This window comes from Toxoplasma gondii, chromosome VIII (genome assembly GCF_000006565.2).
Source record: "Toxoplasma gondii ME49 chromosome VIII, whole genome shotgun sequence".
Classification (NCBI taxonomy): Eukaryota; Apicomplexa; class Conoidasida; order Eucoccidiorida; family Sarcocystidae; genus Toxoplasma; species Toxoplasma gondii.
Genome location: NC_031476.1, coordinates 1,972,446 through 1,987,085, shown reverse-complemented (window position 1 = coordinate 1,987,085; position 14,640 = coordinate 1,972,446). Strand labels below are relative to the sequence as shown.

Below are 14,640 nucleotides of genomic sequence, written 5' to 3'. Positions count from 1 at the left end.
AGTTGACTAAGATAGCAACATAGAAGACTAAGCTGCATCAGGTTTCAAGGATACACTGAATACATTTGATAGTTAACTTCCTTTGGGCTGTCCGAATTCAACCGCCATAGTCCCACATATTTTCTGCTTACATTTAAATGGTTCCAGCAACCCTGCTAACAACGGCACGAACCCGAGGTCCTTCACAACAGACCGTAAGGGCCTTGAGTCGGGGACACCCCCAGGGTGGATGATACTAATGCACTGTTCTTGATTGGCGCTGAACACCCCATAAGGGGTATCAAAGGTTTGAGAAAAAGACTGACTATTCGTGTACCACGGCAGGGTACGCAGAAGTCCACAGACTACTACCGGCGCGGTGCCAGGCAATAAACCGTAAGGTAAGCACCTGGAAGAGTCTCTACAGATCACCGCCGGACTTCTTGCCGAAGGACGTCAGCGTCAGGCTATCGCTCTTGACATGAGGTTCACTGAGCTAAGCAGCAATGGTTTTCTGCTATGATGCTCAGCATTTAGTAACACATAGCGGAGAAGGGTTGCAGCGACACGAGGTGGTTTCATCGGAAGCGGAGGCACCAACAACTGCAGATGTCGGAGCAAAAAACCTCCAACTTGAAGGCGCTCAGAGCCGTCACCTGAGTCAGTGTAGCTGTCCCCCGCTTTGTAAATTCAACACTGAAGAACCAGCTCTCTCTTTCACTCAGGGAGAAAGGTGACCTTCGCGCCATTGCAGCTGGTGACCCCCACCTGTTCAGTTGCAAGGGTAAACTGCTTGGTAGACTCCCGCAAGACACGAAATGGTGTCGCTTCCATGCGGAACTGCACAGAAGGTCCCTTCGGCAGCGTTCTCGGACTTCGCAAAGTTTGTCGAGGCCACCGATAAAAAAAGGCAACTCAGAGCCCGGATCGTCTGTTTCCAGCTCCTCCAGTGGTGAAAAGAGCAGAGCCGCCAGGCTGTGTCCGCCACGGCATGTCTTGCCGCACCGGGAACAACATGTGTTGCGACCTCATCTCCTCCCTTGGTTATTATGCAGCCAACTTACACTTATACGAGGTTCCACCCACCGCTGTAGATTTCTGCTGCGGAAGAATGCTGGGAATGCGTGACCAGAAAGCACAGGACTTGATTTTTTGTGGTGCTCTCACGCTTGTCTTGCAGTGACTTGCACAGCTCGGTGGCGACCCGCTCTGCCTCCCACCTGCTACGGTAGCTGTTCTGGCGAGGTGGCGCGTATCCCAATGTGCTTCCTCGGTTCGAAGCCCGAAATTCTCCCTTGTATTTGCACAGATTTTCCCCAACTGGGTTGCCGCTTCTGCCTCCTGGACGGAATTTGGAAAAAACCACCGATATCTCGAGGTAGATCAGCCGTTCCAAGCGCTTTCTCCGGGAAACTCAACCCCTCAAGCCGTGCGCGCGAGTGGCGGTCGGAAGACACTGACTGCGTCCTTTCCCACCTCTGCTTTTCTCACTGATTCTTCGTTAGACTCGACTCAGTGACTGAAGCAAACTGGATCCGTTACCCCTGCTTTTTCGCGCTCTCTTTTTACAACCACTCTCCGCCGACGGCCGTTTCCACTTTCTTCTGTTCCTTTCCAGGCCGTTGGTCGACCGTGACTCATCCCTTCTGCCTTACAGCAAAATCGCAACTTCTTCAGGGCGGTTTTGTCTCCGCACATGGTTTTCAGCCGCACCTCTTGGAAGGGCTGTAGGGGCCCAGCCGCCCTCCCAAAAATACTCTGAGTGTCGTTCGTCCCCGGTAACTCTGTATTCAGTCCTCTCTCGAAAGCTGCTTCCTCTGCACAGCAGTCACTTCTCTTTCCTCGTACTTCAAGGCACTGTCATCTGTCTTGCTCCCAAGCCTCCGCTAAGCCTTTTTCTTGCGGTCGCGTTTCGCAGGCGCATAGCTTCCGGTGCAGCACGAAAGTATGTTTTCCGATTGAGCCGACAGTGCGTTCACGTTAGGCTTATTCTTTCCTCTAGACACAGCCGTCGACTCCCCGAAGGTCGTCTCTCTCCCTCTGTTGACCATGGCGACGCAACTCTCCGATCCGTATGCGGCGCATTATGCTCCCGTCTCTTCGGCGGCGAACGAACCTACGCGTCCAGCTGTTCTTGTTAGCAACGGTCCGCCAACGGGTCCGTCTGTGGTGATGCCTTCCGCCGGCGCCCCAATGCCTTCGAGCTATGTCGCGTGTCCCGCCTCAGCTGCGCCGGGCACGGTGTACGTCATGGCTCAGGGTTTGCCGTCCACTGGTCTCGCGCCTTCGACGACCGGCAGTTTCTCGTACCCGGCCCAGAGTGCCATGCCCGGAGGCAGCTTTTTTATGTCTTCGGCACCGATTTCGACAGTTCGTCAAGCCCAGCCTCCGACTCTGCTGCCTGCGCTCCCACATTCGTTCCGCGCAGGCTGGCTCGGCAGTCGCCTCGCTGACGCCTCGTCTGAAGACTTACCAGGTGTACGTACACTCCGCGGGGGCATCGTCACCTGCATCATGGTGCTTCTCGTTTCGTCCCTGTTCGCCTGCCTCGGAAGGACCGACTTCAACTTCGTTCTCTACTTAGTGGGCTACCACCTGTGGTGCGTCGATGGCGAGACGAAGAGCGTTACTGGCGTTAAGAGGCTTCTTCGCGGCGCCCGACAGTACGCTGTCTTGCTCTGCATCGCCTCCATAGTAGAGATCACGTGGCTGTTCATTGCGTACTCAACGTGGAGCTGCGAAAAAGGCGATGCGGAACTCTGCTTCCCAGAAAGCGAAAACCTTCGGGTTCGCTGGACATACGGCATGCACAACTGGGCTCTGGGTCTTTCCACATTCAATCTTCTTGTCAAGGTGAGTTTCGTTTCTGCCGTCACGGCAGAAGCAGCCTCATTCCGGTCCATTCGACTTCAGGGTGCTGAGCGTCGCTGTTGTGACAGGAGTATTTTTGCTCTCTGTAGTTAAATGGTGACTCTGATCTGATGAGTGCCTGTAGCAGCGGTAGTCTTTGCCGTTTTTTGTCGGAGAAACCGAACGACCTTCGAAGCAGCTGATGGAAGGAGAGTACATACAGTTCATCCGGTTGGAATTTCACTCCTCTCACGGAAGGAACTTGCACAGGAGCGGGGAAGAGAGACTAGCTACGGTTGAGCATTTGCATTGCGCGAGGTGTAGACCCTTTCCTGTGCTTGTACGCGGCGTCCTGCCGTTCCGACCACGTTCAGTTGTGGCATTTCTTTTCCACGCCGTTTGTATGCAGATTTTCCTCATTTTCCTTTCCTTCACGTGGGTCCAACAACAACGTAAGTCCTCTTTCCCGTCACCGCACCTGCACCAAACAGGGACGCCTCACATTTCCGGGACTCAAAGAGTTTTTTACACGACGGTAGCACGTGCAGATCCAGACGGTGTATCGGTTCCACTGACATCGTCATGCAAACACAAGGCAGAGAAAAGAAACATGTATGTCTGGAAAATATGCATTGTTCGTCTAGACTGATGCGTCTGTACACCGTATCGCACCTGCTTCCTCATTTGTGATCATTTTCTACTCTTTCCTCTCCTAGAACCAGTCTGGAATACGTTGTTCTCCATGCTCAAATATCCAAGCTTCCGGATTTACATTCTTTTGCTGTCTTTCCTCGTCAGGCACCACTCTTGGCCTGGGAGGCGCCGGCCCTGTCCCCGGAGGCACGTCCATTCTTCCTCCTGGCTCAGATTAGGAAGACGCAGCTTTCGTCGCCCCTGTTCCTGTTTCTCTGGAGGCAAATGAGGGACGAGTCGGAGGTGACCAGACCGGGTGACATTGACTTGATTGGTATACTTCAGGGAAGACGATTTCTGTACTGAAGCCGCCCGAATTCAATGCACCGGGTGTTGCTCTAGGCACTCTTTTGGATGGGAAGGAATATGGAGAGACCAGTAACCAAGCAGTCCAGAGGTCTCTTCGTTTCCAAATCCTCTAAGAGTGCAGAAGGGATTTATCCAGTCTAATTTTCACTATATCAGCGACGGAATGTGTTACGCTCCGAACCCGTTCACCAATTAGCAGTTGTGAGGATGCGGTATGCACCAGCGTGACATAATCCTCAAAATAGCGTTTTGAGCAGTCGTAGCGCTTCGCTGAAGGATACCGTGAAAGTTTCTCGTGAAAGGATTCTCTGTGGCGTGGAGGCTGGCATGACCGTTCAGGTCCCCCCGTCTCAAATAGAACTGATGGAGACTAGCGACAAGCCATCGACCAACCCCAAATCCCGCATTTTCAACCGGGATTTCCAATCTAACGCATTTGTTTCCGCTCACTGCTTTCACAGAAAGAAACTAGGGCGACGCCCCGAGTGCGTTCTGGTCGAACACGAGAGCCCGCTGCTAGTGGTGCAAGAGCCACTCACATAACCCAGAGGCCGGGACTTTTTGTTTTCTGATCCTATCCGACGTAATATCCCTCGAGGCTCGCGCCTCAGCAGAGTGTCCACAAGCGTCGCCGGCTTAAAGTCGCAAGATGGAATGTCTGGGATGAGTGTGCTGTGGTTTTCTAATTCAAAACACTACCGCGTTGCGCTCGAAAGAGTCCGTGCAACGAGCCGTCCTTTTCTCCCGTGACACTGCAAGGCGCCAATACGTAGCAAATATGCGCGTAAGTGGAAGAGGGTACCGTCTGTGTTTAGGAACACAGAGCGATACGCGCCACTGAAGGGTCACACACAGAAAAAGTACCGTTGTAGTTAACAGAAAACACACTGGTAGCTGGCGCGGCGAACGTCAAACGAAGTACCGCGACGTTTGCAACAGCAATTCTTTCAGTGGGTGGCATCATCGGGCGCAGAACGTGACGCACCTCCAGCTTGAATCCTCTTCACGTTTTGTCGAACTGTTCGACAGCCTCTCCCCCACCAACACCCACAAAGAGTTCCTTTCTGTCCAATTTTCAATTCAGGTTCCTCCAAACTTGACTGACGCACTGTCATATCGAGCCTTTTTTTGGGTACCAACTGAACCCTAGAACGTATTCAGTATTTTCATTCCACAAGCACTAAAAGTTGGGGCGGTAGGCTTGCTTGTTCTTCCTTTTTTTAAGTTGAACAGCTACGCTGACAACGCTGGAATGCCAACGAGTTAGGACCGCAAGTATGTCGGCACCGGTGGCCAGAACCCGGCATTGCCTCCCGCAGCGGCTGCTGGCTGTACGCTGGAGTTGACGAAGTGAGGCCTCTGGTTCTATTTGAGACGCAAACAAGGCTCTCCTTCAACTTCTCCCAAAAAAGTGTGGAACTATTGCTTCTGGAGTGCTAGTTCCTAACTTTTTTGCCTTTCGGCAGTCAAAGCGTCTAAACGAGTTACGTGTGACATGAAAGCATTTGTTCCAAACACACTCGGCTGGACATCTGATCTTGAACAATAGCTGCGCGACAACAGCTCTGGACACACTCGTGAGTCACTGTAGAATAGCCACCACGATCCAGCAACGGTGTTTCCGTTGACGCCGCTGGAGGAAGCCTAATCTTATCATTACTGTAACCATTTTGTGTCAATTTTCATGCAACATCTGTAATGAACACACAGTTTCACAAAGACCGTGCCTCAGGTTGTCACCCCCCACCCCGTGTAATTCTCCTAGCTGGCAGTTCCCCCAGTTTTCCCCATTAGTACGAGGTCAAAATTGCGGACTTCCCGGCTTCTCATCCGTGTCCGTTTCATCGTTTAGCCCGTGTGTACTCCGCAGATGTCTTGATAGTGAGTGCGCACCGTGTCCAAGCTCTTGAGGAATGTGACCTGCCAGTTTGTTTTGCCATGTCTGGATTACCCAACAATTGGTTGGAGAGGTCGTGTGGAGAACTTCTTGGTGGTACGTGTGGCATGCCAACTAGCGATCCTTATAAACATTCTTTTGAACTTATGTGACGGTAATTCAGACCCTCGTGCGGCTCCTCGAAGGACTGAGTGAAACGCTGAGGTAAGATTGGCTGATGCCCGCAGTTTCCATTGTTTTCATACGGAACAATGAGGATGAACTAGGAAACACAAAACAGTAGCAAGTCGCGGATTGTACTACCCAGGGTATATTCGTCATCGCATTCCATGTATCTACCAGAAGCATTCGTACCGTTTAGGAAAATTATGGACTGTGAGCCCGCCGCTAATTACCGTGGAGCTGACGCGGGTTTTTCGTTAATCTGTACTATATCTGTAATCACCGCGATTGTGGAAATTGAAATGCTGAAGGGGTTTTGGGGGTTTTTACCTTGGAGACACTGTATGCAGTACTTTTGCACTTTCGGAGGTGCTCGACACGTTAACAACTCATCTTTGTAAAGAATTCGCCAGTTAGATTGGCCATATTTCCGGCATATTTTGCTTTCCGGGGAGGCCGTTTCAGTACACATTGGGGGGAAGTCGTTACTGTGGAGCAGAATTTAACACCCACATAGTGATTGCGCACGGCCTTTGCGGTGAATCGTCTTCATATGGACGTGTATTACATGAAAATGGACTAGCAATGCAGATGGCGAAGTTGCCAATATGAGCGTTAAACTGCGTGCATCTTTGTGTTGAATGGTACGCTGAGTACTGAAGAACCGTACCATTTCTGTTTGTTAGAATACCCACTTTAAGGAAGGAATGGGCTCTGTCAAGTCCCACCACATCGAAACTTGCCGTACATCAATGCCAGTAAAAGAACTTGAAACATAACACTCGCAAACACTCTACTACATTCATTCGTGTATGTAAATAAATACACACAAACGAACAGACACTCGTTTACGTATGATCGAGCCAATATCTTGAGTACATAGGAGTATTCGTCTGCGGAAGGATGGAGGAAATCGTTTCCACGTTCGGCTTTTGCTTGGGCACTGCTGGTTTGCCTGTAGGTGCGCGTCTCGTGAAGGCCACTGTTGCTTGTCCTCACGGTGAAGGTCGGCCAGCCAGCTTTTGACGGTACGGAGATTCTTCTGTTTTTGACCCCGAAGGGAAACGTGCACGCCGTCAGCGAAAATGACTCAGGTTCCGCCCGTAACATTCCAGCAGTATGGACCGGTTATCACGACCTCTGCTGGGAACCCAGTCGATGACAACCAAAACTCGGTAACTGCTGGACCCTACGGCCCCGCGGTAAGCAAGAGAGAATCTGTGATGCGTCCTGTACTGGAATCAGTCACAATGAGTAGATGTATTCTCATAGGAAGAGAGGAGGATGTTATGTGAAGTACCCACACAAGCATCATGCACGTTTCTGCCTTCGTTGCAGCAGCGTTCTCTTCACGTACGTACATATCCGTGTGTCTTTGGGTTGCTGTGCCGTTCCTTTCTGCTTCCCACTCACCACATACAAACATGTTGCTACGTTGGCTCTGCCAAATTTATATCGCGCGAGAATTATTTCTTCTCTCAGTTGTGCGAGCTGCGTCTTTGCTTAGGACTGGACGTACCCAGGCAACCTTGCCCTGTCTCGTGCCGACATGACACTGTGGTTCTGCTTCTGTTTTAGCTTAGGGGCAATCGCTGCGTTTGCTGTTCATTTAGCAACGCTTGCCTGCACAGCATTGGCAGTCATAGAAGCCATATTTTCGCGCGTTGCTCTGCGGTTCCTTTTGTCACTGCACTACGCGTAGATCCTGAGTAACTTCCATCTCATCGACAAGCTGGCCCACTTCGATCGAGAACGCATTCCCGTAAGTGTCGCTTTCTGTAATCTCCATACCAGGGATGATCTCTACAGAATTCAAGATCGACAAAGAGAACAAAAGAGTCGGTGGGGGAGCCGCGTCACTCGTGCGCGTTATTTTTTTCCATTTGTGAATACACTTCTCCGGATTTAGTACTCACCTTGTTCTGGGTTCACGTGAGTTGTGCTCTGTGCAGGAGCGCGTTGTGCATGCCAAGGGCGGTGGCGCCTTTGGCTATTTCGAGGTCACTCATGACATCACCAGGTGAGCTGATTTTGTTCCTCCCCAACTGTTGTTACCGTTTCTCTCTTGAAAGAAACGGTTGAGTGTCTGCAATTTTAACATCGTGTCGAAATTTCTTTCGTTTCGCTACGAAACCACCACGTATGTTTTATGGTCATACCTCGGTGAGAGTGTGCATCGTACATGTCTTCGGTTATATGCCTATATGCATATATATATATATATATATATATATATATAACTGCATTAACAGGAAACGCTGAGTGTGTACGTATTAGTGAGTGATCGCTTGATTGTCTCGGTTCATGGTCCTCCGCTCCGTTTGCCGGTTTCGTGCGTTGGCGCAGTTTCTGAATTTCTTACCTTTGTTCCCGGTTGATCGGATACTCTCTCCTATTTTATCACCGTTTGTCGCCGGCTCGCTTTCTTGAGCCTTCTGCGCCCATGTCCAGTTTTTTCACTCTTTACATTCGTGTCTCTTCGCTTTCTATGTTTCGCTTCGTTCCTTAAGCTTCGCTTATTCTCCCAAATGTTCTCCTTGTTCTGCCTCTGGATACTTGGATTTTTTCCTTTCCCCCCTCCGCGGCTATCGGCTGTCGCTTAAGTTTTTAACTTCGTTCTCACCCATTCCTGTTTCCTGTCGGTACATCGCCTCTCTTCGTTCGTCAGATTCTGCAAAGCGAAGCTGTTCGAGAAAATCGGAAAGCGGACGCCTGTGTTTGCACGTTTTTCGACGGTGGCTGGCGAGTCGGGGAGTGCGGACACCAGGCGCGACCCGCGCGGCTTCGCACTCAAGTTCTACACGGAGGAGGGGAACTGGGACATGGTTGGAAACAACACTCCTATCTTTTTCGTTCGAGACGCCATAAAGTTCCCCGACTTCATTCATACGCAGAAGCGGCATCCGCAAACGCACCTCCACGACCCGAACATGGTGTGGGATTTCTTCTCGCTCGTTCCGGAAAGTGTGCATCAAGTGACCTTCCTGTACACGGACCGTGGCACACCGGACGGCTTCCGCCATATGAATGGCTACGGGAGTCACACCTTCAAATTCATCAACAAGTAGGACTCAGAAAGATCGAGAAGTGAACGTGAAGAGAACCTTCCACGTACTCAGACGCATCAATATGTCCAGCTATGTGCATTTTTCTCGACAAGGATAAACTTTTGCGTCCATGGCTGCTTATTCGCGTCCACACACACCCGTTCCGATTATCAGGTTCCAGCGATATCTGTGCAAATGTATTTATTTGTGCTCGTTCTCTGTGCATGTCGGTTCGATATATCTGTGCCCATCGTTATCTGAGGGAGTCGTTGTGGGAGCCTACCTAGGACAGTGAATAAGTCCGTACATGTGAATGCCTGCATAAACGCAGAGGATTCTTTAATTTTCTTCGATCTGTACACACCAACGCATTCGTAAGAAGTGGTGTACGCGTTCGCGTGTTGGGGCATCCGTATGTCATTCGGGCAACTTCCTTGCGCACGGGTTACGTATGTGTCTTTGCCGTGAAAAGCAGTTCCATACATGCATATACATAAAAATGCACATATACGGTTGCTGAGGCAAACTTACTTGCTTGTCTTCCTGTTACACTTGCCTGAGATTTGCATCTCGAACGTCTGGAGGCTGAGACTATCTCTATGCGTTCCACCAGTTTTCTGTTTCTCCTCCCGTTCGGCCGGGTGCGGCTGTCTTTTGAGTGTCTTGGTTACATTGCAAAGATGTTTTGCGCCGCTTAATCTACATAACCAAGAACACACAGAACTTACACACAAAGAACACCTGGATTACCACTGACTGTTCCGCGGCCTACTCCTTCCCCCGCTTTACTGCGGCGCGGCGCACTACAGTGCCCGCCGAGCTGTGTCTTCTTGACTTTCACGGTTTCCATTGTGTCTCTTTCGCCTGATGCTTGTACTGAAACAGAGACAACGAAGCCTTTTATGTCAAGTGGCACTTCAAGACAAACCAAGGAATCAAGAACCTGAACAGACAGCGCGCAAAAGAACTCGAGAGCGAAGATCCTGACTACGCGGTTCGCGACCTGTTCAACGCCATTGCCAAGCGAGAGTTTCCCTCTTGGACCTTCTGTATTCAGGTGGAGAACGGATACCAATTTCTCGTGGATCTTGAAAACCACGTAATTTCTCTGTATCAAATGGTCTCAAAGAGTTCCCTGCGAATCTTCTGCAACACGGTGGCTTCTCAGTGCGTGATGGTCCTTAGTTGTTGCCTGATTCCGTATCTAGTGCGGACCACTGCCACTTTCCCGCTATCCCACTTGATCATTCTCTTTGGACAAGAGCGTTGTCGAGAAAACCACGCCGATTAACGGGTTTTATTGGCCGGTTTCAAGTCAATTCTTGAAGAATTAAGATGTCTGTGTCGTTATTTGTAATCCGCGTTGGGGGAATCGCGCAGAATTCTCCGCTCTAGGTTCACGGAACTATGAGGGTGTCAAAGTGAAAGGCGGCGTTCTAGGCGGTTCCCATGTTTGTGGATAAATGAATAGATTTAGCTCTTTAAGGCATGTAGCTCCATTTTTCATTCTCTGTTCAACGGAGCAGGGAAGTCCGGATGACATCAATACATTCAGCGAGACAGATCGAAAGCTGTCCCGGTGTGGTGCGTTTGTCGATTTACGTTGATCCCCCCTGGTGGGTACGCTTGTACGTCCACATGTGCATGGGTGTATGTGTGCATTAAACTTTTGTCGTTGGCGTGTGATTCGTTTTTAGGTAATGCCCTTGAAAGATGCAGAGACGTACAAATGGAATGTCTTTGACGTGACCAAAGTGTGGCCGCACGGAGACTACCCACTCATCCCGGTCGGAAGACTCGTGCTGGATCGCAACCCAGAAAACTATTTCCAAGACGTGGAACAAGCAGCTTTTGCGCCAGCTCATATGGTGCCAGGGATTGAACCGAGCGAAGATCGCATGCTGCAGGGACGCATGTTCTCCTACATCGACACTCATCGGCACAGACTTGGCGGTAAGGCTCTGAGACGCGGGCAAGCTCAAGGTTTTACGAACGATTTTCACGGCGTCTTCAGCGCCCGACGGTCTCTGCTTTTAACGTTGTTTCTCTTCACCTGGCTCTCATATCTGCATGCCGCTTCCCCACTCCGCGTCGTCTCCCCTTTTTTCACTGACGGTTGCCAGCGATCTCGTGTACACTCCCCCCTTCCGTTTCTCTTGTACTCTTTTAGTATGTTTCTCTCTTTGTGGCTGCCCCCTCGTCGTCGCTCTCTCGGTTGAGTGTCTTCCTTCCATCTGCTTTATACTTACTGTCTTCTTGATTGCTCACGAGGGGTCACAACAGGTCTTGTGTGTCCCTGCAACTGGCATAGCCTCCGAAACCGTTTCCCGCGGCGAGTCCTAAGCCTTTGAGGCACCGGGTCTCTCTCTGGACGCAGTGGAGAGAATGGGTTTGGAGGGTTTGTACGGACCGCAAACGCGTGCCTTTGGGGGCCAGCGTCTTTTTGCGTTTGAATAACGACGCAGACTTTGCACCGGGGGTTTTGAACAAAGTCTGACATTCCTCCCACGCATCCATCATTTGTTTCAACTTCATTAACAGCGAATGGTGCTCAGAAATACATGCGCCGACCGTGTGCATTTCGAAACAAACTGAGGTTGGAACAGTGCGTCCAGCTGTATGCTACCCTCACATGGGGAGGTGCCCACTCTCAGACGCGTGGATGCGGATCTGTTTGATTTTACTTCGTTTCCCTGTTTGATGTTAGTCCTTTGCCCCCTTTTTGCTGTTTCTCACAGCCAATTACCATCAGATTCCTGTGAACCGCCCGTGGAACGCCCGTGGGGGCGACTACTCCGTCCGCGATGGTCCAATGTGCGTCGACGGGAACAAAGGGTCTCAGCTGAATTACGAACCGAACAGTGTGGACGGCTTTCCAAAGGAAGACAGAAATGCTGCTGTGTCGGGAACGACCACAGTGAGTGGCACGGTCGCGTGCCATCCTCAAGAGCACCCCAACAGTGTAAGCCAGAGAGGGAAGCGTATCCGTGTTGGCCCATCTTTATATTTGCTTGTCGAACGAGTCGAGCACCTCTGCGTAAAAGCTGCCAGCAAGCGACGACGTTCCACAGCGCATCTGGGGGCCGGTGTTACAGAGTCATCTAGGTGGACGCTGGTCGCAGTGGCAGTTTTCACAAGCAGAGAGATGCAGGGTGTCTGTGTGGAGCTGCTCAGTTCTTCTTGGCGGAAAACAGAGACCCCTGGAAAAGAAATGAAACAAGTGTCTCTGCAATGTCTTCACATGAAAGATAAACATTTTTTCTCTTTTCCTAATGAGCCCGAACTGGCAGCACTCGCCACGACATTACACATATTTAGACACTATTGCGAGGACACATTCATATGTATATATGTATATATATATGTAAGTATATATATATATATGATTTTAAAATCTAGATGTGCGAGCATTCAAGGTTCAAATTGCTTATGCTTACATACGTGCGTCTATATACAGTGCATGCCTGTAGTTGTGAATTCGTCTATGAACATGCAAGTAGACATTTTCGAGGAAGGCCATTCTGAGAGTTTTGATGTATAACCAAAACAGTATTGATTGGTTTCCTCCGCATTTTTTCCGACAGGACTTTGAGCAGCCAGGGAACTTTTATAGGACGGTCTTGAGTGAGCCGGAGAGGGAAGCGCTCATTGGCAACATCGCCGAGCATCTCAGGCAGGCGAGACGAGATGTAAGCAAGTACATCCACTAGCGTGTATTCTTCTGTCCGTGGTGGTACCGACGTGCTTTATCGTATGACGATAGACTCATAGCGTGTCCAGGCTTTCTTCCTAGATCCGTTGCCTTCCTCTGTCACTCGAGCTACAGAGTTGGAACAGAACTTGGACGTCAGGCCAACCTTCCATCGATCAGGTCTCTGAGCTGGCACACATTTGCGTTCCACACTGTTCAACTCTTTAGACGATCGTAGATTACAGACACGTAGGAATCCCGTTTTATACTATGGAAGAGGGAGTGCAGCTGCAGGAATTTTACGATTGCCGCTCTCTGATTTGTCTTAACGCTGTCGCAGATTCAAGAGCGACAGGTGAAGATTTTTTACAAGTGCGATCCAGAGTATGGCGAGCGCGTCGCTCGAGCCATCGGTTTGCCGACTGCGGCGTGCTACCCAGCCAAGATGTAGGCGTGCGTTGTCCCGCTTGAGCGAGAAGACCAACAATAGAGGGACTAAATATGCGCAAGGAAGGAAGACAGGACCCTTTCGAAGACGGAAAACACGCAGTCTGAATTCTTGGCGCTGAGGGGACCAACGGGTTCGTCGCCTTGTGTGACAACGACGAGTAAAAAGACAAAGCGAACAGCGATGACCGTAGCGTTCGTCCACCTGCGTAAATGTGGCTTATCTCTGTCACGATGCGCACAAGCGTTTGGTCATCGCGTAATTACAGATAGTTGTGTAGTGACTTGCTGCTGTTGCGTCTTCCAACACTTGTAGTTAGAGAAATGCATGTGTATGGGTAAGCTTGCATGAACTGCTACATATCCATGGTAAACCAATTTGACTGCAGGTGTCGGCGTTTACGACGTCAGTTTCACATTCTTGTTCTTGATTTCCTTCTTGCAATCACTTGCACTCTGGCAATTTTTGGAAGGGAAAGGAAATGTGAGGGTGGGAGGGCTCAGCATCCTCTTCCAGTGGTCCTGCCGTGTCCAGTTTGCGCCTAAAGGTAGAGATCGCGGGGGGGGTCTCAGGAATCTATCCGCGTTTTTTCTCAAAGGATTTGCATTTACTGTTTCTGAAAGGTGAAAGACCGGGTGTATGTGCACCCACCTGAGCCAACCCAGCATTTCGTAATTCCATCTGCAGCGTGTTTCCCCCTTTTCAAAGCGGACCTTTTGTGAGAAAACGTTCCCGCGGGAACAGCACTTTCTGAACGAGAGGATCGTGCCAAAAGTATCACCTCTGTCGGTAACAAAAAACTGCGGATGGAATGAAGGCACTGAAGATTGCGCTAGGTTCTGCCGTTACATCGACAGAAACGCCTGAAGAGGTGACGTCGGAAGCAAGATGACAAAAGTGACTGTTTTGTGAGGATTTCCCCATCCTTTTTGAAGACGCTAGTTACTTACCTGACAAGCCTCTCTAAACCTAAGGGTGGAAGCCCGTTTTCCGCCGCGGATCGCGAAGGTAGAGGAGACGAGGATTTCTCTCTACTACCAAACACTTCCCTTCTGTGCACGTAAAAGAACTTTCTTTCCTCGTACTCTTGCCAGCAGTTTTCCCGCCGTGGACCCTGGAAGCCGTGAAAGCGCACTCGGGTCTAACATCAGAGGAAGACGGCATTGACTTATTCCGGATCAAGAAACAATATCCAAAGCTTGGAATAAATTCGTTCCTCGCGATGTGCACTTGGTGTTAGCTGAGTGCTGACAACACGAGGTTTGACACCTCGCCTACCTCACGTTCCAATACGGAAAGTCTGAACAGTGCACGAAAGCTAGAAAATTGCCTACCGGATTCGAATCTCCTGCGTTAGCGCATCATCCTTAAGGTGACCATTATTGCCGAATAGAACCAGGTGAATCCTCCCGTGGTTCCGTAAACCGAAGATAATCAAAGTACGTTTCAGTGGTAGCTGCGCCTTCTCTTTTGTGACCGCGTACTTACTAATCCTGACTAGAACCACGCCCCCTAACCTAGCGTGTACACTCTTTTTATTGATTCAGTGAGCTGCTTCGAACTC

At 50.2% G+C, this 14,640-nt stretch overlaps 2 protein-coding genes across 2 annotated transcripts; both read left to right on the top strand.

The window, feature by feature from the left end:
* The first annotated feature begins 1,322 nt into the window (after positions 1–1,322).
* Positions 1,323–4,039, top strand: TGME49_232260 (hypothetical protein). Its single transcript, XM_002368055.1, has 3 exons — positions 1,323–2,832; positions 3,239–3,281; positions 3,628–4,039. The coding sequence occupies exons 1-3, from the start codon at positions 2,029–2,031 to the stop codon at positions 3,699–3,701; spliced, it is 921 nt and encodes a 306-aa protein (XP_002368096.1). The 5' UTR covers positions 1,323–2,028; the 3' UTR covers positions 3,702–4,039.
* A 1,205-nt stretch (positions 4,040–5,244) lies between these two features.
* On the top strand, positions 5,245–14,297 carry TGME49_232250 (catalase). Its single transcript, XM_002368054.2, has 11 exons — positions 5,245–5,408; positions 5,892–5,932; positions 6,852–7,092; positions 7,593–7,652; positions 7,843–7,910; positions 8,559–8,954; positions 9,823–9,994; positions 10,635–10,890; positions 11,676–11,899; positions 12,522–12,626; positions 12,969–14,297. The coding sequence occupies exons 3-11, from the start codon at positions 6,976–6,978 to the stop codon at positions 13,077–13,079; spliced, it is 1,509 nt and encodes a 502-aa protein (XP_002368095.1). The 5' UTR covers positions 5,245–5,408; positions 5,892–5,932; positions 6,852–6,975; the 3' UTR covers positions 13,080–14,297.
* The last annotated feature ends 343 nt before the right edge of the window (positions 14,298–14,640 follow it).